At 43.3% G+C, this 27241-nt stretch overlaps 4 protein-coding genes across 5 annotated transcripts in view; 3 read left to right on the top strand and 1 right to left on the bottom strand.

The window, feature by feature from the left end:
• The first annotated feature begins 787 nt into the window (after positions 1 to 787).
• LOC142391314 (uncharacterized) lies at positions 788 to 3151 on the top strand. The gene is made up of 2 exons (XM_075477082.1): positions 788 to 945; positions 2363 to 3151. The coding sequence occupies exon 2, from the start codon at positions 2364 to 2366 to the stop codon at positions 3123 to 3125; it is 762 nt and encodes a 253-aa protein (XP_075333197.1). The 5' UTR covers positions 788 to 945; position 2363; the 3' UTR covers positions 3126 to 3151.
• Positions 3152 to 4565: 1414 nt separating this feature from the next.
• LOC142391172 (uncharacterized) lies at positions 4566 to 8899 on the top strand. The gene is made up of 4 exons (XM_075476949.1): positions 4566 to 4577; positions 4625 to 4877; positions 6298 to 6597; positions 8047 to 8899. The coding sequence occupies exons 1-4, from the start codon at positions 4566 to 4568 to the stop codon at positions 8421 to 8423; spliced, it is 942 nt and encodes a 313-aa protein (XP_075333064.1). The 3' UTR covers positions 8424 to 8899.
• A 162-nt stretch (positions 8900 to 9061) lies between these two features.
• fbxo3 (F-box protein 3) lies at positions 9062 to 24027 on the bottom strand. Of its 2 annotated transcripts, none has more exons than XM_075477350.1 (12): positions 23903 to 24027; positions 21583 to 21672; positions 21344 to 21507; positions 19342 to 19456; positions 17636 to 17840; positions 17506 to 17551; positions 15208 to 15292; positions 15001 to 15123; positions 14327 to 14442; positions 14142 to 14249; positions 13992 to 14074; positions 9062 to 11089 (listed from the first exon to the last, which is right to left on the bottom strand). In XM_075477350.1, the coding sequence occupies exons 1-12, from the start codon at positions 24001 to 24003 to the stop codon at positions 10940 to 10942; spliced, it is 1386 nt and encodes a 461-aa protein (XP_075333465.1). In that variant the 5' UTR covers positions 24004 to 24027; the 3' UTR covers positions 9062 to 10939. The 2 variants fall into 2 exon arrangements, with proteins under 2 accessions (XP_075333465.1, XP_075333466.1); XM_075477351.1 differs by having other exon boundaries at positions 9062 to 11086.
• Positions 24028 to 24335: 308 nt separating this feature from the next.
• LOC142391520 (uncharacterized) overlaps positions 24336 to 27241 on the top strand; it is a 47353-nt gene continuing 44447 nt past the window's right edge. The window contains exon 1 of the mRNA XM_075477347.1: positions 24336 to 24624. The gene's annotated coding sequence lies outside the window, so the exon portion shown is untranslated. The remainder of the gene's footprint in view (positions 24625 to 27241) is intronic.

The raw sequence follows: 27241 nt of genomic DNA, 5'->3' as shown, positions 1-27241 counted from the left end.
CGTTTAAAGTTTTTTTCCTGCTTAGAATAAAGGTTAAAACAATTCTTAAATCACCAAATCGTTTTCTGAAACATTTAAACTAATATATTGCGAGGTTCTTTTTTTCTCACCGACCACTGGACTCCCCCATAAAACACGAGTCTTGTGACACCTTTGCTCCAAAAAGCCTTCTGGCTTTCTGCTACTGCCATTATCACCGAAGGGCTCTAACACAGTGAAGAATCAGAGCTGGTGGGATTATAAATTTAGAAGTTAAAGAAGTTAAAAGCTGACAAAGCGCTTTCTTTCTGCAGCCAATCAGACATGTGCCTGGTGGATCAGAGGTCCCACACCTGTAACAGTGCATGATGGGAGATGTAGTGATGTCTATCAGCAGGTGTTTGTTTGTGACAGAAATAGCTTCATTAATCACCCCCCTGTGTTCTGTGACCCAGTTACTGTGCAGCCGGAAACAAACCAATCAGCTGCTTTAAAATGTCTGCCATCCAAATGTCGTTTTTTTAAATTTTTTTTATTACCTTATATTTGAATGAACTGGCTATTTAATATAAGAACAATAAACAGGGTTTTGCCTGAATTAAACTAAAGTATAGTTTGATTATTGTTTTTTGTATCAATAAACAAGAAAGAAAGAAAGAAAGAAAGAAAGAAAGAAAGAAAGTCGCACTGATCGGACATCTCGCGATAATTAAACCCCAAGCGAGAGTTTGGTCAAAGGACGACGATTATTGGTTAAGCCAGGATGTTGAAGCGAGCCGATTGGCTGCGCAGGAGGTAAACACGGAAACGAACGCATGCCTCCCAGCGGGGGTGAAGCTAACCGATGGATTCGGTACAAACATGGAAGTTTGATTATTGATTACTGATTATTCTCCTGGGTGGTTTTCCGGCCAGTTAAGGCCGAGAAGCTTCCGTACATGCAAACAGAGGTGGTGACGTAGGCAGGTGGGTATAAAAGCTGTTTAAAAGTTGAGTTTTATTTAAGCTCGTTAGCCTGTTAGCTGCGGTCAGTGAGCATTTCAGCTAGTACCGTTACTCAAATCGGGAATAACAGGGAGAGAAGTAACATTACTGAGGAGATAACTCACATACCTTTAATGTTTCCACTTTGCATTTGTGTTCTACTTCCTAATAGGGTAATTAGTGATTATTTTAATATGATGCTGACTAATTAATCGTTAATAGTTTAAAGGATAGTAGAAAAATACCTTTGTTTATATCACAATGTCAGAAAACAGAAAAGGCCTGATTTTTTTTTTTTTTTTTTTTTTTAATTTCCACGAGCTTCAAACTAACAATGTCAGGTGTTTCTTATTGAAAAGTGGTTGATGTAGCCGCCGAGAATCTAGAAAATTGCTGGATTCCTTTTTTTTAAATTATTTTTTTAACATTAAGTCATTGATAAAGTTTTCAGGAAAACATCAAACCTGCATAGAAAAGTGTGACATTAAATCATTCTCTTAATCACCATTATGCACCAAGATACTGCTTGTGTGGTTTTCTTTTTCTGGAATAGTTTTATGATCCAGAAAATAAAGAACCTGCAACAGAAAAACCCACCGTGATGCTTTGATATCATCATTTATTTTTTACTTTACTACACAGTTCAACACATATATGCAGATATACGTTCAGCAGAAAATAATATGACCAAGTATTAACGTACTGTAAACTATATTTTCCTTCCAAGCAGACAGACTTTAACCTGTAACCTTTAAAGTGTCCTGCTAAGCAGTTCTGCAGCTTCCTGAAGCTCTTTCAGAGTTCTTTGGACATTTCCTGCTTCTTCCCTCATCTTCAGTCCAGTCCTTGTACCTGAGCATCTTCAGATTAATGTGTTTTTTCTTTGTTAAGCCACTTAACTCTGAGCTGTGAACCATTCAGGCAGGAAAAAGGCTCCTAACTCAAGGGATGAACCAGTGTTGTGTCCACACAGAACAGACTACTTAGCAAAGAAGCCATTTTAAACGGGATCTTTAGGCACTTTGTTCCCAGCAGCCTGTCACAGAGGCACATCATTTGTTCCCATTTCTTTAGCTGCATGTGTGAAAAACAGCAAAGATAACACAGTGTGACAGACAGAAAACAGGATTTCTGCAGCAACAAGGTGATTCCCAAAGAGCTGTTAGCTGAAAACTTGGCATATCTCAGCATGGTGTGCAGTGTGTCCTTAAAACATTTGAGGAAACTGGACAAGTGGAGGACAGAAGAAGAAGTGTCAGGCCTAAAGAACTATCTACAGCAGATGAACAGGATCTGAAAGTGATGTCCTTAAGAAATGAAATGTTTACAGGCTAAAACAAACAAAATGTTTGAGTTGGACTGAATGAATAATGCTGCTGATGTTGAATCCTCTTCACAGGATGTCCGTCGTCACACAGAGCCGAGGCGAAGTGGGCGGTGGGGTTGCAGCCCACCTTCAGTGTCCTCACTGTGGCCATTTCTCCAAGAGCCACGCTCATCAGCTGTCGCACGTGGCAGCGTCTCACCCAGCCTGCCTGGACGGCGTCACCGTCGGTCGCCTTGGCAACATCCTGATGTACCAGATCAGTGGTCGGCTGTTCCACTGCTCCGACTGCTTCTACACCTGCCGAGACTTCACCAAGCTCTACAAGCACATCATCTCCAAACACTGCGTGGATGAGAGGGAGGGAGGAGGCGGAGGGGGGGGGGAGGACGGGAGTGAAAAGGGGGAGGAAGAAGAGGAGGGAGGGAAAGTCGCTCCTGACAGAAAGAGGAGCAGCGAGGCTGAGGAGGAGGAGCAAGGCGAGGCGTCAGAGTCGGTGAAATCTGAAAACCTGGGGGAGAGAAACACGCTCGTGCTGGACGGCGGCGGCTATCGCTGCCTGATCTGCGGCTGGAAGCACAAGCACAAAGTCGTGAGCGTCAACCACGTGGTGCGCAAGCACGACCTCCCCAAAGCGTACGCCGCCCAGGCCTTAAAGCGGGAGGCTGCCGTCCCCAGCCAGGCGCCGGGCGGCGGCGGCGAGGACGAGGAGGCGGCCGGGCTGAGCGAGGAGATGCTGAAGGAGGAGGTGGAGGCCACGGCCAAGGTGGTGGGCTTCATCTCCAGCCGCTTCGTCTGCCTCATCTGCGGCTGGAAGACCAAAATGAAAGGTACTTGACCTCCGTTTGACCTCTGTTTGACCTCATACTGAAATATTCGGCGTCGGCTTCTTTGAGAACGTTTTGCTTTAGATGACATCGGCTGTGTTCGAAACCGCATACTACATACTGCATACTGCATACTACATACTTACATACTACATACTGCATACTACATACTACATACTTCCATACTACATACTGCATACTGCATACTTCCATACTACATACTTCCATACTACAATACTACATACTTCCATACTACATACTGCATACTTCCATACTACATACTTCCATACTACATACTACATACTTCCATACTACATACTGCATACTTCCATACTACATACTGCATACTTCCATACTACATACTACATACTTCCATACTACATACTACATACTGCATACTTCCATACTACATACTTCCATACTACATACTTCCATACTGCATACTTCCATACTACACACTGCATACTAAATACTGCATACATCCATACTACATACTACAATACTACATACTTCCATACTACCATACTACATACTGCATACTTCCATACTACATACTACATACTGCATACTTCCATACTACATACTACATACTGCATACTACATACTACATACTTCCATACTACATACTACATACTTCCATACTACCATACTACATACTGCATACTTCCATACTACATACTACATACTGCATACTTCCATACTACACACTGCATACTACATACTGCATACTACATACTGCATACTTCCATACTGCATACTTCCATACTACACACTGCATACTACATACTGCATACTAAATACTGCATACATCCATACTACAATACTACATACTTCCATACTACCATACTACATACTGCATACTTCCATACTACATACTGCATACTACATACTACATACTTCCATACTGCATACTACATACTTCCATACTACATACTTCCATACTACATACTTCCATACTACATACTTCCATTCTGCATACTACATACTGATCGATCAGACAGTATGCAGAGCGTTTACCCACAATGCATTTCGCTCCTGCCCGAGCCGAAATCAGCCGGCCTGAAGCTGATTTCTCTTAAGCTCTAAACTCTGTAAACTTTAGCAACATTTGAAACATTTTCAGGTGAGAAAGTAGTCGTTTAGATCCCCAACGTGTTGAAAACCTGACAAAATACCGGCTATTTACAATTTTGTTCCCACGAATTCGGCGCTACTAAAGCTAGCCGCAGTGAGCAACGCACTTCCTGTTATTTTCACAAAATAAAATACCCGTTGCCTTTTATCATAGGGAAAGCCATTACCATACAATTGGTGCTTTTGTTTTGAAAACAGGAAGTGAACCTACCCTCGTTGTAGTTAGCTTGAAACGGCCGTTTTGACAGGAAATGACGATCGGCGACGTCACGTTACGTTGCATCTTGGGTAGTTTGAGTATGAGTAGTAACCTCATGATGCATGTGAAGGTGTTCTGAGTGCGCGTGGCTATCGCTGCCTGATCTGCGGCTGGAAGCACAAGCACAAAGTCGTGAGCGTCAACCACGTGGTGCGCAAGCACGACCTCCCCAAAGCGTACGCCGCCCAGGCCTTAAAGCGGGAGGCTGCCGTCCCCAGCCAGGCGCCGGGCGGCGGCGGCGAGGACGAGGAGGCGGCCGGGCTGAGCGAGGAGATGCTGAAGGAGGAGGTGGAGGCCACGGCCAAGGTGGTGGGCTTCATCTCCAGCCGCTTCGTCTGCCTCATCTGCGGCTGGAAGACCAAAATGAAAGGTACTTGACCTCCGTTTGACCTCTGTTTGACCTCATACTGAAATATTCGGCGTCGGCTTCTTTGAGAACGTTTTGCTTTAGATGACATCGGCTGTGTTCGAAACCGCATACTACATACTGCATACTGCATACTTACATACTACATACTGCATACTACATACTACATACTTCCATACTACATACTGCATACTGCATACTTCCATACTACATACTTCCATACTACAATACTACATACTTCCATACTACATACTGCATACTTCCATACTACATACTACATACTTCCATACTACATACTGCATACTTCCATACTACATACTGCATACTTCCATACTACATACTACATACTACATACTTCCATACTACATACTACATACTGCATACTTCCATACTACATACTTCCATACTACATACTTCCATACTGCATACTTCCATACTACACACTGCATACTAAATACTGCATACATCCATACTACATACTACAATACTACATACTTCCATACTACCATACTACATACTGCATACTTCCATACTACATACTACATACTGCATACTTCCATACTACATACTGCATACTACATACTACATACTTCCATACTACATACTACATACTACATACTTCCATACTACCATACTACATACTGCATACTTCCATACTACATACTACATACTGCATACTTCCATACTACACACTGCATACTACATACTGCATACTACATACTGCATACTCCATACTGCATACTTCCATACTACACACTGCATACTACATACTGCATACTAAATACTGCATACATCCATACTACATACTAAATACTACATACTACAATACTACATACTTCCATACTACCATACTACATACTGCATACTTCCATACTACATACTGCATACTACATACTACATACTTCCATACTGCATACTACATACTTCCATTCTGCATACTACATACTGATCGATCAGACAGTATGCAGAGCGTTTACCCACAATGCATTTCGCTCCTGCCCGAGCCGAAATCAGCCGGCCTGAAGCTGATTTCTCTTAAGCTCTAAACTCTGTAAACTTTAGCAACATTTGAAACATTTTCAGGTGAGAAAGTAGTCGTTTAGATCCCCAACGTGTTGAAAACCTGACAAAATACCGGCTATTTACAATTTTGTTCCCACGAATTCGGCGCTACTAAAGCTAGCCGCAGTGAGCAACGCACTTCCTGTTATTTTCACAAAATAAAATACCCGTTGCCTTTTATCATAGGGAAAGCCATTACCATACAATTGGTGCTTTTGTTTTGAAAACAGGAAGTGAACCTACCCTCGTTGTAGTTAGCTTGAAACGGCCGTTTTGACAGGAAATGACGATCGGCGACGTCACGTTACGTTGCATCTTGGGTAGTTTGAGTATGAGTAGTAACCTCATGATGCATGTGAAGGTGTTCTGAGTGCGCGTGGCTATCGCTGCCTGATCTGCGGCTGGAAGCACAAGCACAAAGTCGTGAGCGTCAACCACGTGGTGCGCAAGCACGACCTCCCCAAAGCGTACGCCGCCCAGGCCTTAAAGCGGGAGGCTGCCGTCCCCAGCCAGGCGCCGGGCGGCGGCGGCGAGGACGAGGAGGCGGCCGGGCTGAGCGAGGAGATGCTGAAGGAGGAGGTGGAGGCCACGGCCAAGGTGGTGGGCTTCATCTCCAGCCGCTTCGTCTGCCTCATCTGCGGCTGGAAGACCAAAATGAAAGGTACTTGACCTCCGTTTGACCTCTGTTTGACCTCATACTGAAATATTCGGCGTCGGCTTCTTTGAGAACGTTTTGCTTTAGATGACATCGGCTGTGTTCGAAACCGCATACTACATACTGCATACTGCATACTACATACTTACATACTACATACTGCATACTACATACTACATACTTCCATACTACATACTGCATACTGCATACTTCCATACTACATACTTCCATACTACAATACTACATACTTCCATACTACATACTGCATACTTCCATACTACATACTGCATACTTCCATACTACATACTGCATACTTCCATACTACATACTGCATACTTCCATACTACATACTACATACTTCCATACTACATACTTCCATACTACATACTTCCATACTGCATACTTCCATACTACACACTGCATACTAAATACTGCATACATCCATACTACATACTACAATACTACATACTTCCATACTACCATACTACATACTGCATACTTCCATACTACATACTACATACTGCATACTTCCATACTACATACTACATACTACATACTTCCATACTACCATACTACATACTGCATACTTCCATACTACATACTACATACTGCATACTTCCATACTACACACTGCATACTACATACTGCATACTACATACTGCATACTTCCATACTGCATACTTCCATACTACACACTGCATACTACATACTGCATACTAAATACTGCATACATCCATACTACATACTAAATACTACATACTACAATACTACATACTTCCATACTACCATACTACATACTGCATACTTCCATACTACATACTGCATACTACATACTACATACTTCCATACTGCATACTACATACTTCCATACTACATACTTCCATACTACATACTGCATACTTCCATACTACATACTTCCATTCTGCATACTACATACTGATCGATCAGACAGTATGCAGAGCGTTTACCCACAATGCATTTCGCTCCTGCCCGAGCCGAAATCAGCCGGCCTGAAGCTGATTTCTCTTAAGCTCTAAACTCTGTAAACTTTAGCAACATTTGAAACATTTTCAGGTGAGAAAGTAGTCGTTTAGATCCCCAACGTGTTGAAAACCTGACAAAATACCGGCTATTTACAATTTTGTTCCCACGAATTCGGCGCTACTAAAGCTAGCCGCAGTGAGCAACGCACTTCCTGTTATTTTCACAAAATAAAACACCCGTTGCCTTTTATCATAGGGAAAGCCATTACCATACAATTGGTGCTTTTGTTTTGAAAACAGGAAGTGAACCTACCCTCGTTGTAGTTAGCTTGAAACGGCCGTTTTGACAGGAAATGACGATCGGCGACGTCACGTTACGTTGCATCTTGGGTAGTTTGAGTATGAGTAGTAACCTCATGATGCATGTGAAGGTGTTCTGAGTGCGCGTGTCTCCACCCGTGTGCCCCCGCAGGCTTCGCCATCAGTCACGTGGTGCGCTGCCATGACGTGGAGCGCCGGTACGGCTGCAAGGAGTGCGGCCGCAGCTTCTTCCTGCCCAGCCGGCTGCAGCAGCACGTCAGGGTGGCTCACCGGCCCGGACGCTACGCCTGCCCCTTCTGCTGCTTCCGCTCCGAGTTCCTGGGAGGCTTCAGGAGGCACTGCAGCCGCTGCAGCGCCCGGGAGGAGGAGGGCGGAGCAACAGGAGGAGGAGGAGGAGTAAAAGTAAAGGAGGAGGAGGAGGAAGGGGATGAGGAGGAGACAGAACAGAGGAAGGAGACGAGAGGGGCGAGGAAGCGAAGGAGCTCAGGGAGGTTCAGGGAGGAGCCGGAGGATGACGATGAGGACTGATTTCTGTTTGTAAATCATAAGTTCTATCAGTTTCGTTTTCTTTGGGCAGTTAGAATATACTTTAGTTAGTTTGGAATTAAAATCTGAAATTCATTTTTATATTTGAAATTGTTTAGCTTATTTTGGTAACTTTCAGTCCCTCCCATTAATTAGACAGATTAAGATGATTTTTTGAGCTTGTAAAATCAGATTACTTTCGTTTTTCATCTAAGTTGTAAGAGATTTTTAGTTATTGTTTCGTTCATATTTTTTGTTGGAAATAAACTACATATATTTTTTAAACAATCAACTCTGAAGTATGTGCAGGAACAAAACCACCTGTTGCCCCCCACGGCCTTTCTTAGAAAATGTAGTTTGGAAACTTAAAAGGCTGCGACTGAGTCATTTTACATTTCCTGAACTTATCTAGGCTGCAGTTTGGCTTTGAATTGCTACAATTCTGCTTCACTAAGACCTTAATAAAAGTGATTATTTTAGCTTTTTGTTTGGCTTCAGTCTGTTAAACGGCAGGAAATAACAATCTGCTGCGCTCGAGTTCTCTCATTTAAAAGCTCCGTTTTCTTTTCCGATGTCCTGGTTGAACTGAGAGATCCCGTCGGGATCCATCTGAGCTGGAGAGGAAGAAAGTGAAGCGCGTATATTGAGTATCTGTTATTTATTCAATTCAAAGATACAAAAGAAATCCCACCGAGCATCCAGCTTCCACCGGAGAAACGGGAAGGAAATCTTTACGAGCCGTGATCCAAACACACTTTAACAGAAACAGACCCCAGCTGTTCTCTCCACATTTTCTTATCATTACTGCTCACATTTTAGTTTGGATCAATATGAAGCAAACCACCGCTGTAATCTTTGTATCTATCCCAAAGTGACGTCTCCTGGTGTTTCCTGATGCAGTTCATTTTCAATGTTCTGCCACCGGTAACGGAGTGAAAAGACGGAGTTTCTACTTTTAAAACGGTTTGAAACCTGCTCGAACTTCTCCTGCTTTTTCCCCAGAGATGCTTCCTTCTCTCACAAACAACAACAACAAAAGGAGCCACTTCCACAGCCGGGGCAACAACAGGATTTCAGGTGAGTTCTTACTCACCTTTCAGTGGGAGTCATGGAAGAGCTGCAGGTTACCCCTGGTATTAGGAATCAGTTTACGCTCAGTGGTACTCTTGCATTAGAACATCTGTATGAATGTTCAGAAACACGCACAGCTTCGACGCTGTGCTCGGTTCCTCATGGATAATATATCCCGTTTGTTCCGACTCGGCTTCTTATCTTTACATCAGACCAGTGAGAAAAGCGACCCAAGCAGCTGCTTGTGTGGAGGCAGATTAGATCAACACCGTTATTTAAAGGAAAACTAAGGCTGTGTTCCAAACCGCATACTTCTCCTACTACTCCTACTAACTTTCTGAGTTAGTAAGCGAATGCATACTAGATTCTCCGAAATGTTGGGTATGCATCATGAGGTTACTACTCGTACTCAAACTACCCAAGATGCAACGTAACGTGACGTAGGTTCACTTCCTGTTTTCAAAACAAAAGCACCAATTGTATCGTAATGGCTTTCCCTATGATAAAAGGCAACGGGTATTTTATTTTGTGAAAATAACAGGAAGTTGCTAGCCGCGTTGCTCACTGCAGCTAGCTTTAGTAGCGCCGAATTCGTGGGAACAAAATTGTAAACAGCCGGTATTTTGTCAGGTTTCCAACACGTTGTGGATCTAAACGACTACTTTCTCACCTGAAAATGTTTCAAATGTTGCTAAAGTTTACAGAGTTTAGAGCTTAAGATAAATCAGCTTCAGGCCGGCTGATTTCGGCTTGGGCAGGAGCGAAATGCATTGTGGGTAAACGCTCTGCATACTGTCTGATCGATGAGTATGTAGTATGGAAGTATGCAGTATGGAAGTATGCGGTTTTGAACACAGCCCAAGTGCTCGAAGTCTCTTTACACCTTTTATTTGACGCCACTTTGGGCTCAGAAACGTGTTTTTTTTATGTTTTATTGAACAGAAGATTTGCAGCTAAGCTTAAAACAAACAAAAAAAAAAACTATGAAAACAGCCGACAGTTGAAGCTCTTCAAGCCAGGCGAGCTTGCTTTGTAACATCACACACACACACACACACACACAGGCTTCTGCACCAGCAGCGTGATGCACTGAAGGTGAAACCTCATCTTTCCGAACTGCACGGCGTCCTGAGGCTGCAGGTAAACCAGCAGCTTTTGGTTCCCGCAGTGGGAAAAAGACGAGCAACTTTTCACAGAAAACTTCGCTCTCAATTTCAAAAGTCGACTTTTTCTACACGGAATCCGGAAGTCATCGCTGGCCGTTTGGCATCTTTCTTTGATCCATCTTGTCCCAGTTTATCCATCAGTGTTGTGACAAAGGTTTAGCAAACAAAACATCTTTTCTATCACTGCACTCCATCCGCTTCAGCTCGGCAGCTGGAAGTCTCTGCATGGCTCTGGTTGATGCTGCTGTCCCATAAGCCCCCCCCCCCCCCCGAGGTCGGGGGTCAGATGTGTCGAGGGCACCGCGCCCCCTCCAACGCAGCCATGTTGATTCCTCGCAGGTTGCCGAAGTCGTCTCCGTTGTCGTTGTCATCTTCGTAGTAGAAGTCCTCGTCATCGTCGAAGCTGGACGTGTAGCTGGTTGATGTCTTCTGCTGCAGAGAACGAAGAGTTTTTCATTTCTTTTTATGATCCAACAGAATTTAAATAAGTCTTTCAGAACAGAAACTAGGGATAAAAGGTTTGAGTGGAGCTGAAAGATCGGACTGACTGGGATCGCTTTGCGTCTGTAACGCATCTTTGGAGCGCCACATAAAGACGTCGTCAGATCGTCCAGCCCAGTGGTTCCCAAAGAGCACACCAAAGGACGAATCAAAAATTGTGCCAAATAGCCCTTATAACACGTGTTATCACTCATATCATGTCAAATATCTGTAAATGTGCATAATTATCTACTAATGCTAAATAAAATGTGACAAAGACAACTATATTACTCATGAAATTAAAACAAACTGCCAGTGGAGATTAAACTTTCACCAAATGTAGACATTTTTAAATCCAGGTTAAAGACATTTCTGTTCTCATGTGTCTATGCATGAAATCTGCACGATATATTTGAACTTATCTGGACTGTTGCTTATTTTTAAATTCATTTAAATGATTTTGTTTCTCTTTATATTCTTTTATGTATTTTATGTAAAGCACTTTGAATTGTTTGTACATGAAATGTGCTATATAAATAAATTTGATAAATTTTTATTAACGAAATATTTCAAAAATAAATTTGAAACTTTATCAAATTAGGCTTCATCAAAGCAGCTACACTCATTTAAACCAGACGGGTCACACAATTAAAAATGAGGCAAAGGAAACTCAGCACAGAGAACTGTCCATGGTCCTAAACTACAAATTATTAACCCCTTAACGCCTATTGTCGCATTTATGCTACAAACCGTAGCCGGAGTAACCGTTGACTCCAAATTGACCAGGATGCAAATTTGCAACATACAAAACATTCTATTTATTTTTGTGCAAAAGTGAAATTAATGATCTCAGCATTATTTACCATCTACTTAAAGGCTAAAAACACACCTTTTTTTTTTATATACAGCTATATAAATTCAGGCGTTAAGGGGTTAATGCAACATTTCAGCAATCAGCATGGAGACATGTGCTATTGTAAATATTTTGCCTACTTACAAATTAGTGAGATACATGTGCCTGTCGGGGCAGATTTTTTTTAATCCTCGGTGGCACAGAGCAGAGTCCTGTTCAACAGAGAGCCGCGACCTCCTGTTGTTCTTCATGTTTAACCAGAGCAGAGAACGCCAACTCACACAGGCAGGTAGCGGGGAAAGGAAGAAGTTGTTCAATTGTGTGGTGGGAGATGCTTGGGTAGTTTGATGCAGAAGAATTAGCTCCTAGCAGTTAAGTTAGCATTAGCTAACTAGCAGTTACGTTTGCATTAGCCAACTTCTCCCGACAGGACGCACTCGGGCTGAGGATTGCTGACATGGGGTTCTCTGAGGACTTTTTTTTTTTTTTTTTTTTTAAATAATTGTTTTTAGGTATAGAGTTTGCCTCTGTATTGTGAAAGGAGTGCATACAAAGTACTGTTATAGTAAATGAAAAAATATTTTTTGTGTAGTTTTATATTGCAATAACAACGTATGGTTGTCACAAAATCCCACAGCACACCTGGACTTGCCTCACGGCACACAGTTTGGGAATCACTGGTCCAGACGACCCTCAGCTCTGATGGAAAGAAGCACTTCATTTTTCTGAAGCCTCAAACAAATGAGACTGAGCCTCAAACGCACGTTTTCACGTTTAATTCGATGTTTTTCTAGTGTTCTGTCGAGGCTAGCGTTCGGCTTTGGTGACGTCATAATCACCAGACTGTGGTGCGCTGTCCGTGGTCCTGAACTGTCCGGAACAATGAGACACGAGAAAAACGGAAAAAGAAAGACTGTTGTTGGTGATTCCTAAAATGAGTCTGCTGCGTTTGTTCTTAGATCTGCACAATGCAAAGAGCTCGCATGCAGGCTGGACCAACTTTTACACCCTCCCATTAATCAGACAGATTAAGAACACACCGGGGGGGCGTGTTGGAGGAGCTTTTTGTTTGTCAAATGTCCGCTGTGAAGACGGGAGGTGGTGGTAAAATGATTTTTTTTAACACTTTTAGAGCTCATTAAATCAGATTAAGTTAACTTTTGTTTTTCATCTAAGTTGTAAGAGATTTTTAGTTATTGTTTTGTTCATATTTTTTGTTGGAAATAAACTACATATATTTTTTAAACAATCAACTCTGAAGTGCAAGAATCAAACCACCTGTTGCCACCCACGGCCTTTGTTAGAAAATGTAGTTTGGAAACTTAAAAGGCCGCGACAGAGTCATTTTACATTTCCTGAAGTTAGCTAGGCTGCAGTTTGGCTTTGAATTGCTACAATTCTGCTGAATAAAAGTGATTTATTTTGGCTTTTTGTTGATGGCTGCAGTCTGTTAAACAGGCTGTACCCAGCACAGTCGTTCTGGTCCTTTGCCGTTCTCTCTCATCATTTCGTGCAGCGTGTACAGAAAAGCTTCCCTGAAGTGATCCAGTGTCCCTTTGGGGTCATTTTTTTGTCTCTCTGTAGGACTTTAACATCTTTTGAAGTCATTTTGTAATCGTTCCCACTGGGATTAGTTTCTATTTCTTTGTGGTCATATGACCTCTCTACAGTTGTTGTGTACTTAAGCCTTTGTGCAGCCAGTTTGTGAGTCTCTTAGCAGCCTGTTTGCATCTCTTTCTATCTGCTGCTCATAATTACAGCGGTGGTTTGCTTCATATTAATCCAAACTAAAATGATCTGTTTTTGCCTCTATTTTGTGAGGTTGATTGCATTCTTGATTTGATGGTTGATGGTGTGAACACGGCAGAGGAAGAGCTGTACAACAACCTACAAAGATGTCTCAGGTGGAGGACTGAAATGCATGCGTGATGAATGTTCATAAACATGTAGCTGTAGAGCCTGTGAAAACATCAAACGTCATGTCTGAAGTGTGTGTTTTACCATTTGACCTGATGGCTCTCTGTAGGGGGGGCAGACCATGTGAAAGCGAGGGATGGCCACCTGGAAAACTTCTTCTTTGTTGGCTAGAAGAAGAACAAGCATCAGAAGGAGGTGTGTGTGTGTGTGTGTGTGTAGATAAGAGGCAGTCACCCAATCTGTGGAAGGTGTAGTGTCCCTCCATGTACTCTGACGGGGTGGAGAAGGTGGTGCAGCTGGCGTACTCGTGCACTTTTCCAGGCGTCATGACGGGAAACTCTCCTGCACAGACAGACTTTAAGCAGCTGATCTAAGCCAATCAGAGTTGAGCGTGCGGTCACGTGACGCGGGCGACATACCGACCACGCCGGGCCCCTGGACTTCCTCCACGTTGCCATCGGAGGTGGTGATTTTCCAGTAGCGACTGTCGAGCTGGCAGGTGGCCTCGGGGGAGGCGCTGCTGGACATCTCTATTCTGCAAACGCACCATTAACCAGTTAGAACCATAGTTAGAACCAGTTAGAACCATAGTTAGAACCAGTTAGAACCATAAGCCGCTTTCGGACTGTAGGAACCTTTGGCAGTTCTAATAACCTTTTAATCCGCGGGGCCGTTTTCTCCCGCGTTCGGACATAAGCCGCTTTCGGACAGAGCCAGTCTAAGAACGCAGTTATCAGAATATAATATCACCGTCATGCAGACCATGAACACAGTGGCCTCCCCGCTCTCCATGTTAGCTTCTTTGTGGTGTTTTTTCGTCTCACCTTACTTTTTGTTTTGTTTTGTTGTTGAATGTGGCGCTAAACGGCTAACGTAACACGTCACTGACGCAGACGGCTGCGCGCGGCGCATCAGTCCCGACTCATGTGCGAATGCAGACTGAAACAGTTCCGCTGGGGAAGGATAGTTATCAGAACGAAATTCGAGTAGGACAGTTCCGATAACTGCGTTCTTAGAACGGCTCTGTCCGAAAGCGGCTATAGTTACAACCAGTTACAACCAGTTAGAACCAGCGGCGCTAAGCCACGCCCACCTGATGCGGTAGGTGAAGAAGTAGTGAGGCGGGTGGACGGACGACAGCTCCGGCAGGAAGGAGGTAGAAACGGAAACGGTGATGTCATCTGTGGTTGCCACGCAACCGTTCTCGTGCACGTACCTACAGACGTGAGAACCAAATAAAATCTACTCAGTGCCGTTTTAATTTGTGGTCAGATTCAGAATTTGCTTCATGTTCATTTACCTGAAGATCTGGTCCCTGATGATGGGATATTCTCCTGTGACAACGTTGTTGACGTAGGTTGTGAACCACTCCAAGAAACAAGAGCCTGAACGCAGAAACGCTTTGTTTCAGTGTAAAACTCCGGATAATTAACTTAGTTATAGCCAGGGTTTGTGCAGCTTTCATCACATTAAAGGCTTTTTAAAAAGGATGAGGCTGACAACCGTATACCAAAACCATCTTTCATTTAGAAGCTTTTATTCATCAGAATTTAGGAATAAAAACAGAACAAAAATAATCTAAATGAGGGAAATATAACCTCACATCAAGATAAAGAGAAGAACAAACCAGTGAAGTCTTGGCCTCACATCTGACTCTAGAACACTTTGGTATCCAGAGGAGTTCATGGTGGACTCAGTGGCTGCGAGGTGCCCAGGTCCTGTGGCTGCAGAACCAGCCCAGATCATCAGCCCTCCACCACCGTGCTTGACAGCTGGTGTGAGGTGTTTGTGCTGATATGCTGTGTTTGGTTTCCTCCAAACGTGCTGCTTTGCGTTATGAGCAAACATCTCCACTTTGGTCTGCTCTGTCCAAAGGACATTGTTCCAGAAGTCTTGTGGTTTGTTCAGATGCAGCTTTGCAAACCTAAGCTGTGCTGCCATGTTCTTTTTAGAGAGAAAAGGCTTTCTCCTGCAGCCCTTCCACACAAGCCATACCTGTTCAGTCTGTTTCTAACTATGCTGTCATGACCTTTAACCTTTAACATGCTAACTGAGGCCTGCAGAGTCTGAGATGTAGCTCTTGGGTTTCTGACCTTAGGGTGACCTTTAACCTTTAACATGCTAACTGAGGCCTGCAGTCTGAGATGTAGCTCTTGGGTTTCTGACCTTGGGGTGACCTTTAACCTGCTTACTGAGGCCTGCAGAGTCTGAGATGTAGCTCTTGGGTTTCTGACCTTGGGGTGACCTTTAACCTTTAACATGCTAACTGAGGCCTGCAGAGTCTGAGATGTAGCTCTTGGGTTTCTGACCTTGGGGTGACCTTTAACATGCTAACTGAGGCCTGTAGAGTCTGAGATGTAGCTCTTGGGTTTCTGACCTTGGGGTGACCTTTAACCTTTAACATGCTAACTGAGGCCTGCAGAGTCTGAGATGTAGCTCTTGGGTTTCTGACCTTGGGGTGACCTTTAACCTTTAACATGCTAACTGAGGCCTGCAGAGTCTGAGATGTAGCTCTTGGGTTTCTGACCTTGTGGTGACCTTTAACCTTTAACATGCTGACTGAGGCTTGCAGAGTCTGAGATGTAGCTCTTGGGTTTCTGACCTTGTGGTGACCTTTAACCTTTAACATGCTAACTGAGGCCTGCAGAGTCTGAGATGTAGCTCTTGGGTTTCTGACCTTGGGGTGACCTTTAACCTTTAACATGCTAACTGAGGCCTGCAGAGTCTGAGATGTAGCTCTTGGGTTTCTGACCTTGGGGTGACCTTTAACCTGCTTACTGAGGCCTGCAGAGTCTGAGATGTAGCTCTTGGGTTTCTGACCTTGGGGTGACCTTTAACCTTTAACATGCTAACTGAGGCCTGCAGAGTCTGAGATGTAGCTCTTGGGTTTCTGACCTTGGGGTGACCTTTAACCTTTAACATGCTAACTGAGGCCTGCAGAGTCTGAGATGTAGCTCTTGGGTTTCTGACCTTGGGGTGACCTTTAACCTTTAACATGCTGACTGAGGCCTGCAGAGTCTGAGATGTAGCTCTTGGGTTTCTGACCTTGGGGTGACCTTTAACCTTTAACATGCTAACTGAGGCCTGCAGAGTCTGAGATGTAGCTCTTTGGGTTTCTGACCTTGGGGTGACCTTGCTGGGACGTCCACTCCTGGGAAGACTGACAGCTGTCCTGAATGTTTTCCACCTGTGAATAATCTTTCTCTCTGTGGAACGATGGACTCCAGATAGTTTGGAAACGGCCTTATAACCCTTCCCAGGTCGATGGGCAGCAGCAGCTGCTGATGTCTTTCCTCCTTGGCATCGTGTTAACGAACACCTGAATGCTGCAGAACTTCTGCTCTTAGTATAAATGAATAAAGTGTAAAACGAGGCTCCATTTGTCTCGTTCTAACACCTGCAGTGGACCAGTTGCATTAAATCATTACGTGTGTGTTTGTGCTCATCTCTGCACACGACAGACTGTTTACATCTCGACTGGAGTCATTCTGGTGTGACACATTGGTACGACACAGGGAAATCCAGATGTTCCTGACGAGTTTAAAACTGTGCTTTTGCCTTTCTGAGGACACGGGTAAATGATTTAAATTCAACAGACCTGTGATGAACATGTCGATGGCTGAAGGATCCTGAGCCGTCTGATCCTGTGACAGAGACAGAAGACGGCTTCAGAAAACCCCGCCGTGGCATTTACTGTGAAAGGTGCGGCAGACAGGAAGTGTACGAACGGGGCAGGGGTAGAAGCTCTCGCACATCCTGCGTCCCTCCGCGGGCTCCAGGGCCATGTACTGGCTGAGGCCGGTGTGGAAGCAGAAGGTGAGCGGGAGGCAGCGCCTCATGCCTTTCCTCTGCTGGAAGCCTCCAGCTGCCGTCTCCACATCCAGCAGCACCTCCGACCGGTAGTGGTTGGACAGGGACATGCTTCCCATCAGCCTGAGGACACAGAGACAGACGGGTTAGTCGGAGGGGGGACGGCGGGGGAGCGTCCGACAAGGCAGGTTTATCTGTGCAGCACAATTCAACTACAGGGCGATTCAAAGTGCTTTACAGATACATTAAAACAGTAGAAATAAAAAGCATGATTTAAATTTTAAACAAAAAAGAAAGAAATAAGAACAATAGATAAAATCAGGAGTTAAAATGTGATTAAGTTTTGAGCTTTATTCAAACGCAGCTGAAAATAGGTGTGTCTTAAATCCACTGAGTGTTTCAGCTGATCTGAGGCTTTCTGGGAGTTTGTTCCAGACATGTGGAGCATAGACGCTGAATGCAGCTCCTCCATGTCTGGTTCTGACTCTGGGAACTGATAGAAGACCGGATCCAGATGAGCTGAGGGGTCTGGGTTCATACTGGGTCAGGAGGTCACTGATGCATTCTGGTCCTGGACCATTCAGAGCTTTATAGAGCAGCATCAGAACTTTAAAGTCTGTCCTCTGATGGACAGGCAGCCGGTGTAAAGACCTCAGAGCTGGACTGATGGGGTCCAGTTCTTTGGTCTCAGTGAGGACTCGAGCAGCAGAGTTCTGACTGAGCTGCAGTTTTTAGGTAGACCTGTAAAGATGCTGTTACAGTAATCAAGCCGACTGAAGATGAATGCATGGACTAGTTTTTCCAGGTCCTGCTGACACATCAGATCCTTTAACCTGATATATTCTTAACCCATTTAGGCCTAAAACGCCTGGAAAAGAATGCCTGTAAAACCTATGGGCAATTTCAGAAAGACCCCCTAAAACCTGAAGTTTTTCTGTTAATTCAGCAATTACTAAATTATTGATTTCTCAGCCTCTGTAGCAGATATAAACAAAATTCAAAAAGTATTTAAAAGGGGAACTGCGGTATTTTCAACATTAAGCCTCTTTTCTGAGTCGTCTGCAATGTTTTAGAACCCCCCTCACCGCTTTTTTGATGGTTACTGCTGTCTCTGGTATTTGCCTAATTTTGATTCATCTCAACCTGCTTCAGAACAGCAAGTCATGTGCATGTCCAAAAAGGTCTGTAAAAGCACCATAACGTCCGTTTTCAAAATCATCAACTCACCGGAGTGGTTACTGGTGTGCACTGGTAATCCAAATCAAATTTCCTGGCGAAAAGTTGCTTCTGTCGTGTTTTATTTGACATTTTGTCCTGGATGTTCGTTGATATTACTCCGCCACCGCTAAGAAAATAGTGCGAGCATGAACGAGCTGCCAAAGTCACTTTGTAGCTATGTGCCGACATCCTCTGCTACCAATGTTAGTGCACAAAGACGACACTCGTTTTAAACGAACTTCAAACTTTACTGAGCCATATTCACAATACCGCCATTACAATCTCTCGGTAGGAACGACTACCCCCCCGGGGCGCACATGCGCATTAACAGTTAACAAACTCCCCCTTTTTCTTTAAAGAAAATAAACTCAAGTATAGTACTGTTCAAAGCACAAAAAATACCCACCCTGGGATCACCAGCTTCTGGCCGTTGTGGATGCGGTACGAGCAGCGGTAGTCGTCTGGAAGCTTACAGCCGATCTGACCCTCGACGTTGTTCAGCTCCACCTCTGTGACTCCGTCTGAGCGGCGAACACACAGAGCACCGAGCATGAATCCCGTTTGTGTCGGTTTAAAAAGTATCCACGACTAAAACACACTTCTCTTTGACAACCCCTCAGAGTACGTGGATTGACAAATGTTTGAACATGGACCCAGTTGAAAGAGGTCTGGTGTCAGTGTTGTATGATAACATCCAAAGGGTTGCCGTCATGTCACTTAACCGTTTAGCAAGGCTGTGGGAGGAAGAATTAAGAACCACCATCTCAGATCTAAATTGGCAGGCAGCAATTACGTCGGTGCACTCTTCTTCAATATGTATCCGACATGGGTTGCTACAATTTAAGGTTCCACACAGGTTACGTTTATCTGCAAGTAAACTAGCCAAAGTCTACCCTGGTTTAGACCCAACTTGCATCAGATGCAGGCAGGACCCAGCTAGCCTCAGTCACATGTTTTGGCTCCATTTTGGGCATGTATATTTGATACATTCTCATTTATGTGTAATAAAGCCATCAGTCCCAACCCATTGACTGCATTGTTTGGGGTTGTCCCTCAGGAGACGCCGATATCTAGGCACCAGGCTGAGGCTGTAGCATTCTCTACTCTTTTGGCTCGACGTCTAATAAAACCTTCTTCCTTAGTTGGAAGAAGGTTACACCTAGGGATGGGAATCGAAAACCGGTTCTTGTTGAGAACCGAATCCCAGTGTTTCAATTCCTTGGAATCGTTTGGCGCTTTTGCAAACGATTCCCTTATCGATTCCAGTGGGCGCGAATGATGTCACCGCGCAACGTTGCGTGGCGAGTCCAGTGCAGCCAGCAGCCAACAGTAAACATGGCGCCCAAGCGGTACAAACGCTCGAAAGTTTGATTACACATCCCTAAAAAAGACAACAGGGCAACTTGCAAAGTGAATATTTCACTAAAGGGAGGAAATACTACCAACATGCAATAACTATGAATGAATGTCGCGTTTTCGATTTGCTCCGGACTAACGTTGGTGAATCTGAACCCAGCAGCAGCGTTAGCAACGTTAGCAGCGTTAGCATGTCCTCGGCTAACACTGCAGGTAACTAACTAACTAACAAACACTGCCTATCGTGTTAGCGCCATTTGCCTCATTGTAAAACCTGCTGTTAGTAACGGTTAAGGTTAAATGAATGCCTTCTCAGGCATTACATTTAGATGAAATCATGAGAGACAGAGCCTGACTGGCTCAGAGCCAGAGGCTGGTGGTGCTACCCCCAGTTCACCTCTACCTCCAGCTTCTCCTTTCACCAGAGCAGGAAGAGTTAAATTACCCAGGCCAGGATAGACCAATGTGGACCTCACCGTTGTTGGGTTTGTGAGGTCATGACTCGTGTTACTTCTGAACTAAACAAAGTTGATGCTGATCGACCGGTTTGTTGTCCTTTTTCTCCAAATGAGAATCGATAAGGGAACCGATAAAGAACCGAATCGTTAAGCAGAATCGAAAATGGAATTGGAATCGTAAAAATCTTATCAATTCCCATCCCTATTTACGCCACCCTCTCACAGGCGTTGGGTGGAGGCGGTCATGTCCCATCTCAAACTTGAGCAACTTAAATATACTGCCAGGGGCACCACCCATAGATATTATAAAGTCTGGCAACCATTTCTATCATATTTTGAGGATGAACTCCCTTCCCTTAATATAGTGTAGCCTAAGTTTAGGCTATTTATTTATATTTATTAAATATATTTATTTATATTATACATATTTATTTATCTATTATTATCATTATTTATTTTCCATTTCTTCCCCTCTGGTCTGGGGTATTGAGTACTAGTGTGAGTGTTTAATGTGAATATCAATAAAAATATTTGAATAATAAAAAGTATCCACGACGGCAGGAGACGTGTAGCCGTGTCGTCTGACCGCGTCACCTTTGAGCGACGTGATCATGCGTGGACACCTCAGCTGCAGGAAGCTCTTCAGCTGCTCCCAGGCTCTCTTCAGCACCGCGTAGTGCTGGATGTAGCGGCCCAGGTCCGAGTGGTGCTGCTTGAACAGGCAGTACCAGGACAGGCCGCTCTGCAGCCGGTCAGCGCTGAACACACAGGAAGAAGGGGTTAGACCACCGTGTAGTCGGTGTGTGACGTCACCTGTGTTGCAGGGAACTCACTCTGTCAGCAGCCAGTGTTTGCAGCACAGGGACTTCCACAGAGGGTTGTGTTTGGAGAGGTCGTTAAGCCTCCTGCTGACGTAGCTGCAACTGGAGAGACAGACAGGAGGCAGAGTTACTCCTTAAAAGGAGCCACTTAAAATCTGTGTGTACTCAAGCTCTCAGTGGCTTAATGATACTCTGGCTGTGTTCCAAACCGCATACTTCAACACGTTGGGGATCTAAACGACTACTTTCTCACCTGAAAATGTTTCAAATGTTGCTAAAGTTTACAGAGTTTAGAGCTTAAGGGAAATCAGCTTCAGGCCGGCTGATTTCGGCTCGGGCAGGAGCAAAATGCATTGTGGGTAAACGCTCTGCATACTGTCTGATAGATCAGTATGTAGTATAGGGCTACCCAAATCCGGTCCTCGAGGGCCGACGTCCTGCAGGTTTCAGATGTTTCCCTGCTTCAACACAGCTGATTCAGATGAAATGGAGCTCTTCAAAAGGTTGTTAAACCAGCTGATGAAGCATCGATCTGAATCAGGTGTGATGGAGCAGGGAAACATGTGAAACCTGCAGGACGTCGGCCCTCGAGGACCGGATTTGGGTAGCCCTGATGTAGTATGTAGTATGTGGTTTCGAACACAGCCTCTGTCTTTTTTAAAGCTAGAGAAGATCAGATATTCAGTGAAAGGTAACTCTGACAAATTCTACAAGTGGCTTCCTTTTTTAACTTTTTTTCCAATTCTCTTCAATCTCTGCCCTCTGATTGATGGACCCCCACTCACTCTCTCCTTCTCTTTCCTCTCTTTTTCCTTTTCTTTTGTCCTCCTTTTTATTTATACTGAGCAGCTTACACACACATGTACATATTACACTTATTATACTTATTCAATTGCTATATATAGATGTCCTTAACTGTTAGTTAAGTAGCCCCCCCCACAATTGTGTATTGTTCTGGAATTGTTGTGAATAAATAAATAAATAAATAAATAAATAAATAAATAAATAAAAACACTCGAGGAGGAAGACTGTTTTTTTTTTAACTCATCAAGATGCACATTATTTTGACTGTATCGATATGTTTGTTCAAACTGACACTGTGGTGATACAATGCTCAATGTAAATGTGACATTGATTTCTTTTTCAATGTGCCTTACCTCCCAATAAAAATATTAAAACAAACACAAAATATATATATCTGTGTGTCCTTCCACTGCATGGACCTGTTCACACTCGTGTAATGCATGAAACTGGCAGTGTTTGGATAGTTTTACAACAGGAAGCTGAAACGATTTGTGTAACTTTTACAGCATGAAATGGATAAAGTTGATGTACTTCAGGTATATGAAGCTGATAACTGGAGTTTTATTAGACAAAGTTAAGGATTATTCGTATCCTTTCGCTACATAAAGTCGAAAATACGAGTTATTTTACACAAATCTATTAAAGCATGTGATTGAGTTCTACGACAGTAAATTTAAATACAGCTAAATAACAGTCTGCGTGTACTTTAACTACATTAAGCTGATAATATCTGTATTTTCCCCACATATGTGTGTATAATTCTGTACTTTGATGACAAATAACGTTTTGCTTATCTTATTTACATTTTGTGCCATTACTGTCAGACACGGATCCACATAAACAACAAAAAGACCTCTTTTCTTACTGTACACATCTTAAATATTCTAATACACTACCCCCATGACCGGAAAGGTCCATGGTTTTAATTTCAGAAAAATCTCGACTCTTCACATTACACGAAGTAATTAATTCATGAAACAATTAACAGACAATCGTGAACAAACTGCTAGCAGCTGTTAGCAAGAGGCTAACTGTTAGCAACAAACTGCTAGCAACTGTTAGCAAGAGGCTAACTGTTAGCAACAAACTGCTAGCAGCTGTTAGCAAGAGGCTAACTGTTAGCAACAAACTGCTAGCAGCTGTTAGCAAGAGGCTAACTGTTAGCAACAAAATGCTAGCAGCTGTTAGCAAGAGGCTAACTGTAAACAAGATCTTTATCTCGTTTCTAAGCATTTTAAAGTCGCCATGTAAGCTCGGCGCTATATGACAGCTCGACTTTCCGTCTTATTCTCATTAGTAGCCGCTGTAAACTGCTGACGGCGACTTTTATCACCTCCTTTTATGGGAAACTACAACTAAAAACAGCCGCTACATGCTAAGCTAACCAGCTGCTGCCGTTTGGAATGAACGTCCGTTAGCTCTGCAGCTGATCGCCTCCAGCAGTTTGTTTACGTCTCCGCGTGGAGGAAAACAGTCGGAGTTTGTTGCCCCCTGCTCTGTGTGTTTAAGCTCGGTGTCAAATACATACTGGACCAGGTCTCTGAAGCTCAGGTAGGACAAAATGTGCAACAGCGGGTCTGAAGGAAGGTGATCCATCTGGAGCTCCGGGGAGGCTGCCATTGTTAGCATTACATTATCAACACTTTCTTCTTCTCTGCGAGTTTTAGTGGCAGCTGCCAGGCAGCTTTAAACACATTCACTGCCCCCTACTGTGGCTCAGCGTAGTAGCGACGAAGGCTTTTTAAAAGTCCGCCACAATACTATGTTGATTCTCTGATATATTCTCAGCGTTTATTCGATTTTAACATGAACCAAAGATTTATCCTTTTTTTTTTTTTTTTTTAGACTGAACGTTGTGTTACATTTACATACCCACACATCCATTCAAACACTCTCTTTATGGAAGAGGTGTCAGGTGATTGGTGGATTTTGTGAGGTAAACGTGCCAAATGGAGCACACCGGTTAGTGGTTCTTGGATGATAAACAGTGTGATACTTGATTTAAAGGTTTAAATGGCTGCGTTAACCCTCAGAACAGAGCCTCTAACAGGAAGCATGAGCAAACATTCAGTTATGGCTCCATTACACTTAGGAAACGGCAGTGGGAATAACTGTTGACGTTGTTTTTTACGTGTTAAATCCACATAAACACGCCCCTCCAGAAGAATTTCCTGCTTGTTTAAACTTTCACTTTCATGAACGTGGCGACTGCGGACATTTCCTTTGGCTAATGTGAAGCAGAATCTGAAGGTAATGCAAACATTTTTATTCCTTTATTGTGATTAACTCGTTAAAATCAGCTACTGAAAACTTAAATTCGTCAGAATCGTTGCAGCGTTGAAACAAACAGACGCTCAACTCGAACTGGAAAGTCCGAACTAATAAAAGGAGACGACGAATCCACCATTTTATGTCGAACTCGGGTGTGTCAGAGGGCCTCCATAAGCACATACATGTGGGGGAAGTATAGGAAGAGGGGCCTCCTCCTCCAGCGAGCTAAAGGTTAGTTTGAGAAAGGCTTTAAAGGAGAATTTCTCTGAAGAAGAAAAAAGGATGAAAATTGTTGTCCAGAGCAATAAAATACTCTACATGTGTTATGAATGTCTCACTAAACCCTTACTTTGGAATATTTGTTCAATAATATAATAATAGGTGAAAGAGATGCTCTAAAGTGTACAATTGTCGGATTATCATAAGTGAACATGTATTATTCATCTAAATGAAGAAATGAGAAAAAAGTAGGGCTGGGCGACTTAACTCGTTATTATCACGCATTGAGGCATGTTTGTTTTTTTAAATTAAAACATTTTGAGGGCTTTTGTGCCTTTAATGGATAGGAAAGTTCAGAGAGACAGGAAGCAGGGGGCAGAGAGAGGGGCAACGACAAGCAGCATAGGGCCGTCCGATGCGAGACTCGAACCGGGGCCAGCTGCAGCGAGGACTATAGCCTCTGTACATGGGGCTACAACCCACTACGCCACGGACCACCCGTTTTATTATTCATTTTATTATTGTGTGTTGCTCACAGGCTTTTATTTTGTAAAAGTCTTCTGCTCACAGGCTTTTATTTTGTAAAAGTCTGTTGCTCACAGGCTTTTTTTCTGTAAAAGTCTGCTGCTCACAGGCTTTTATTTTGTAAAAGTCTGCTGCTGTGGAACAGGAAAAGAAAGTAATCGGCGGATCCACCAAACATGGAGAAGGGTACGGAACTTTTACTCGGCCATTTTCATGTTAAAGTTCTCCCAGACGGCGGAGTCGACAGAACCAAAGTCATCTGTAAACACTGCCAAGTTGAATTGTCTTCTCAGCGTAGTAGTTCCAGTCTAAAATATCACTTAAAGGCAAAACACACAACTGATAGCAGCAAGTCATTCAAGGAAACAGACAGTGGAGCGAGGCTTCTACATAAAAACTACAGAAAGATGCTGATGTTAAAAGTGTGTTTGCACAACAAATGTTATGGCACTTTCATTCATATGGCAGCACATTTAAAATAAAGCTAAATGCTAAAAGCTATACACTACTTTTGGATTCATTTTTGGATTCTGCGTACAAATGCGATTAATCGCGATTAATCAGGGAAATCATGTGATTAATTAGATTGAACATTTTAATCGTTGCCCAGCCCTAGTAAAAAGATGAACGAATGAAACGGTATCAGAATCCCTTTTATTGCCAGTTATGTGCAATATGTAAACTAAAAGCAGAAGCTATGTACATGTAGAAAAAGCTGAGTAGGTAAATCTGTATGTACATAAGTATCTGGTGTTTATGTCTATTTTCTTTTTGGTGCATAGTGCATGGATGAAATGATAAATATAACTGTACAGTATGACAGAATGAACAGATATTTTACAGGTGATGTTACTGATATTTGAGCTCAATATTCAGCTCAACTTTATCACTGTAACTTTATTGGACTGGCTGCACCCAGGAGCCTCAGTCTGATGATATTTTCTGGAATATTTCAGTAAAGGTTCAGTAAAGGAGAGAGTTTTGTAGCTTTTTAGAAAGCTTCCCAACTTTCCCATGAACGGACGAGTTGAAGAGATGCTGCAGTGCGATACAAATGAAAGTCTTCTAGTTGTATTTGTGTTGCAGTAGTTTGCTCAGAATTAACATCATTATCACAACCTCACCAGCTGTCTGACAGTGACAGAAGTGAGTGAATAAAATGTCTTATTTTTGAGACTGTAATTATTAATTTGTGAGGAAAAGTAAACTAAATTTTCTTTTAAAAATTTCCAAGTAAAAAAAAAAAAGTTGTTATTTACTTGAACAAATTATCGAAGTAATTTTTTTATTCTTTGAATGTTTCCTCTGCAGAAGAAGGTAGAAAGTGTGTGTGAGCTGCTGTGCAGATGAATGATGTGTGTTTCCTCTGCAGAAGAAGGTAGAAAGTGTGTGTGAGCTGCTGTGCAGATGAATGATGTGTGTTTCCTCTGCAGAAGAAGGTAGAAAGTGTGTGTGAGCTGCTGTGCAGATGAATGATGTGTGTTTCCTCTGCAGAAGAAGGTAGAAAGTGTGTGTGAGCTGCTGTGAGTTCAGCAGCATGGATCAGAGTGAGGACACTGAAACCTCTCTGTGTGGGGAACATGAGAGCCAGAGCAAAGCTCAGAGGTGAGGTGACCATCTCTAACTGTCCATAACTCTCCTCCATGTCCCAGCTCAGCGCTCACATCACCAAACCACCTTTATTCACAGGAAGGGACAGAGACCTGGACCCAGGAGGGGGTCCTCACAGAGCAAACTGCAGAAGGATCTCCCACTTTTCAGCTTACAGGCCTCCAAAGCAGAGTAAGTTAACATCAGGTCATTGATTTAGAGGTTATTAAGTATATCATGCATGCAGGCTGAAAAGCATTTT

This window comes from Odontesthes bonariensis, chromosome 11, assembly GCF_027942865.1.
Source record: "Odontesthes bonariensis isolate fOdoBon6 chromosome 11, fOdoBon6.hap1, whole genome shotgun sequence".
Taxonomy (NCBI): Eukaryota; Metazoa; Chordata; class Actinopteri; order Atheriniformes; family Atherinopsidae; genus Odontesthes; species Odontesthes bonariensis.
Note: the sequence above shows the minus strand (reverse complement) of the source record. Positions and strands in the feature narration are given on the sequence as shown.

Bases quoted from the DNA above. Each gene is read 5' to 3' on its own strand.
- LOC142391314 (XM_075477082.1), top strand. From the start codon at position 2,364: ATGTCCGTCGTCACACAGAGCCGAGGCGAAGTGGGCGGTGGGGTTGCA.
- LOC142391172 (XM_075476949.1), top strand. The intron at 4,878-6,297 runs GTACTTGACCTC...ATGCATGTGAAG, and splicing joins CTGGAAGACCAAAATGAAAG to GTGTTCTGAGTGCGCGTGGC. The intron at 6,598-8,046 runs GTACTTGACCTC...GTGCCCCCGCAG, and splicing joins CTGGAAGACCAAAATGAAAG to GCTTCGCCATCAGTCACGTG.
- fbxo3 (XM_075477350.1), bottom strand. From the start codon at position 24,003: ATGCTAACAATGGCAGCCTCCCCGGAGCTCCAGATGGATCACCTTCCT. The intron at 21,508-21,582 runs GTGAGTTCCCTG...CTGTGTGTTCAG, and splicing joins AAACACTGGCTGCTGACAGA to CGCTGACCGGCTGCAGAGCG. The intron at 14,075-14,141 runs GTGACTGCCTCT...TTCTTCTTCTAG, and splicing joins CTACACCTTCCACAGATTGG to CCAACAAAGAAGAAGTTTTC.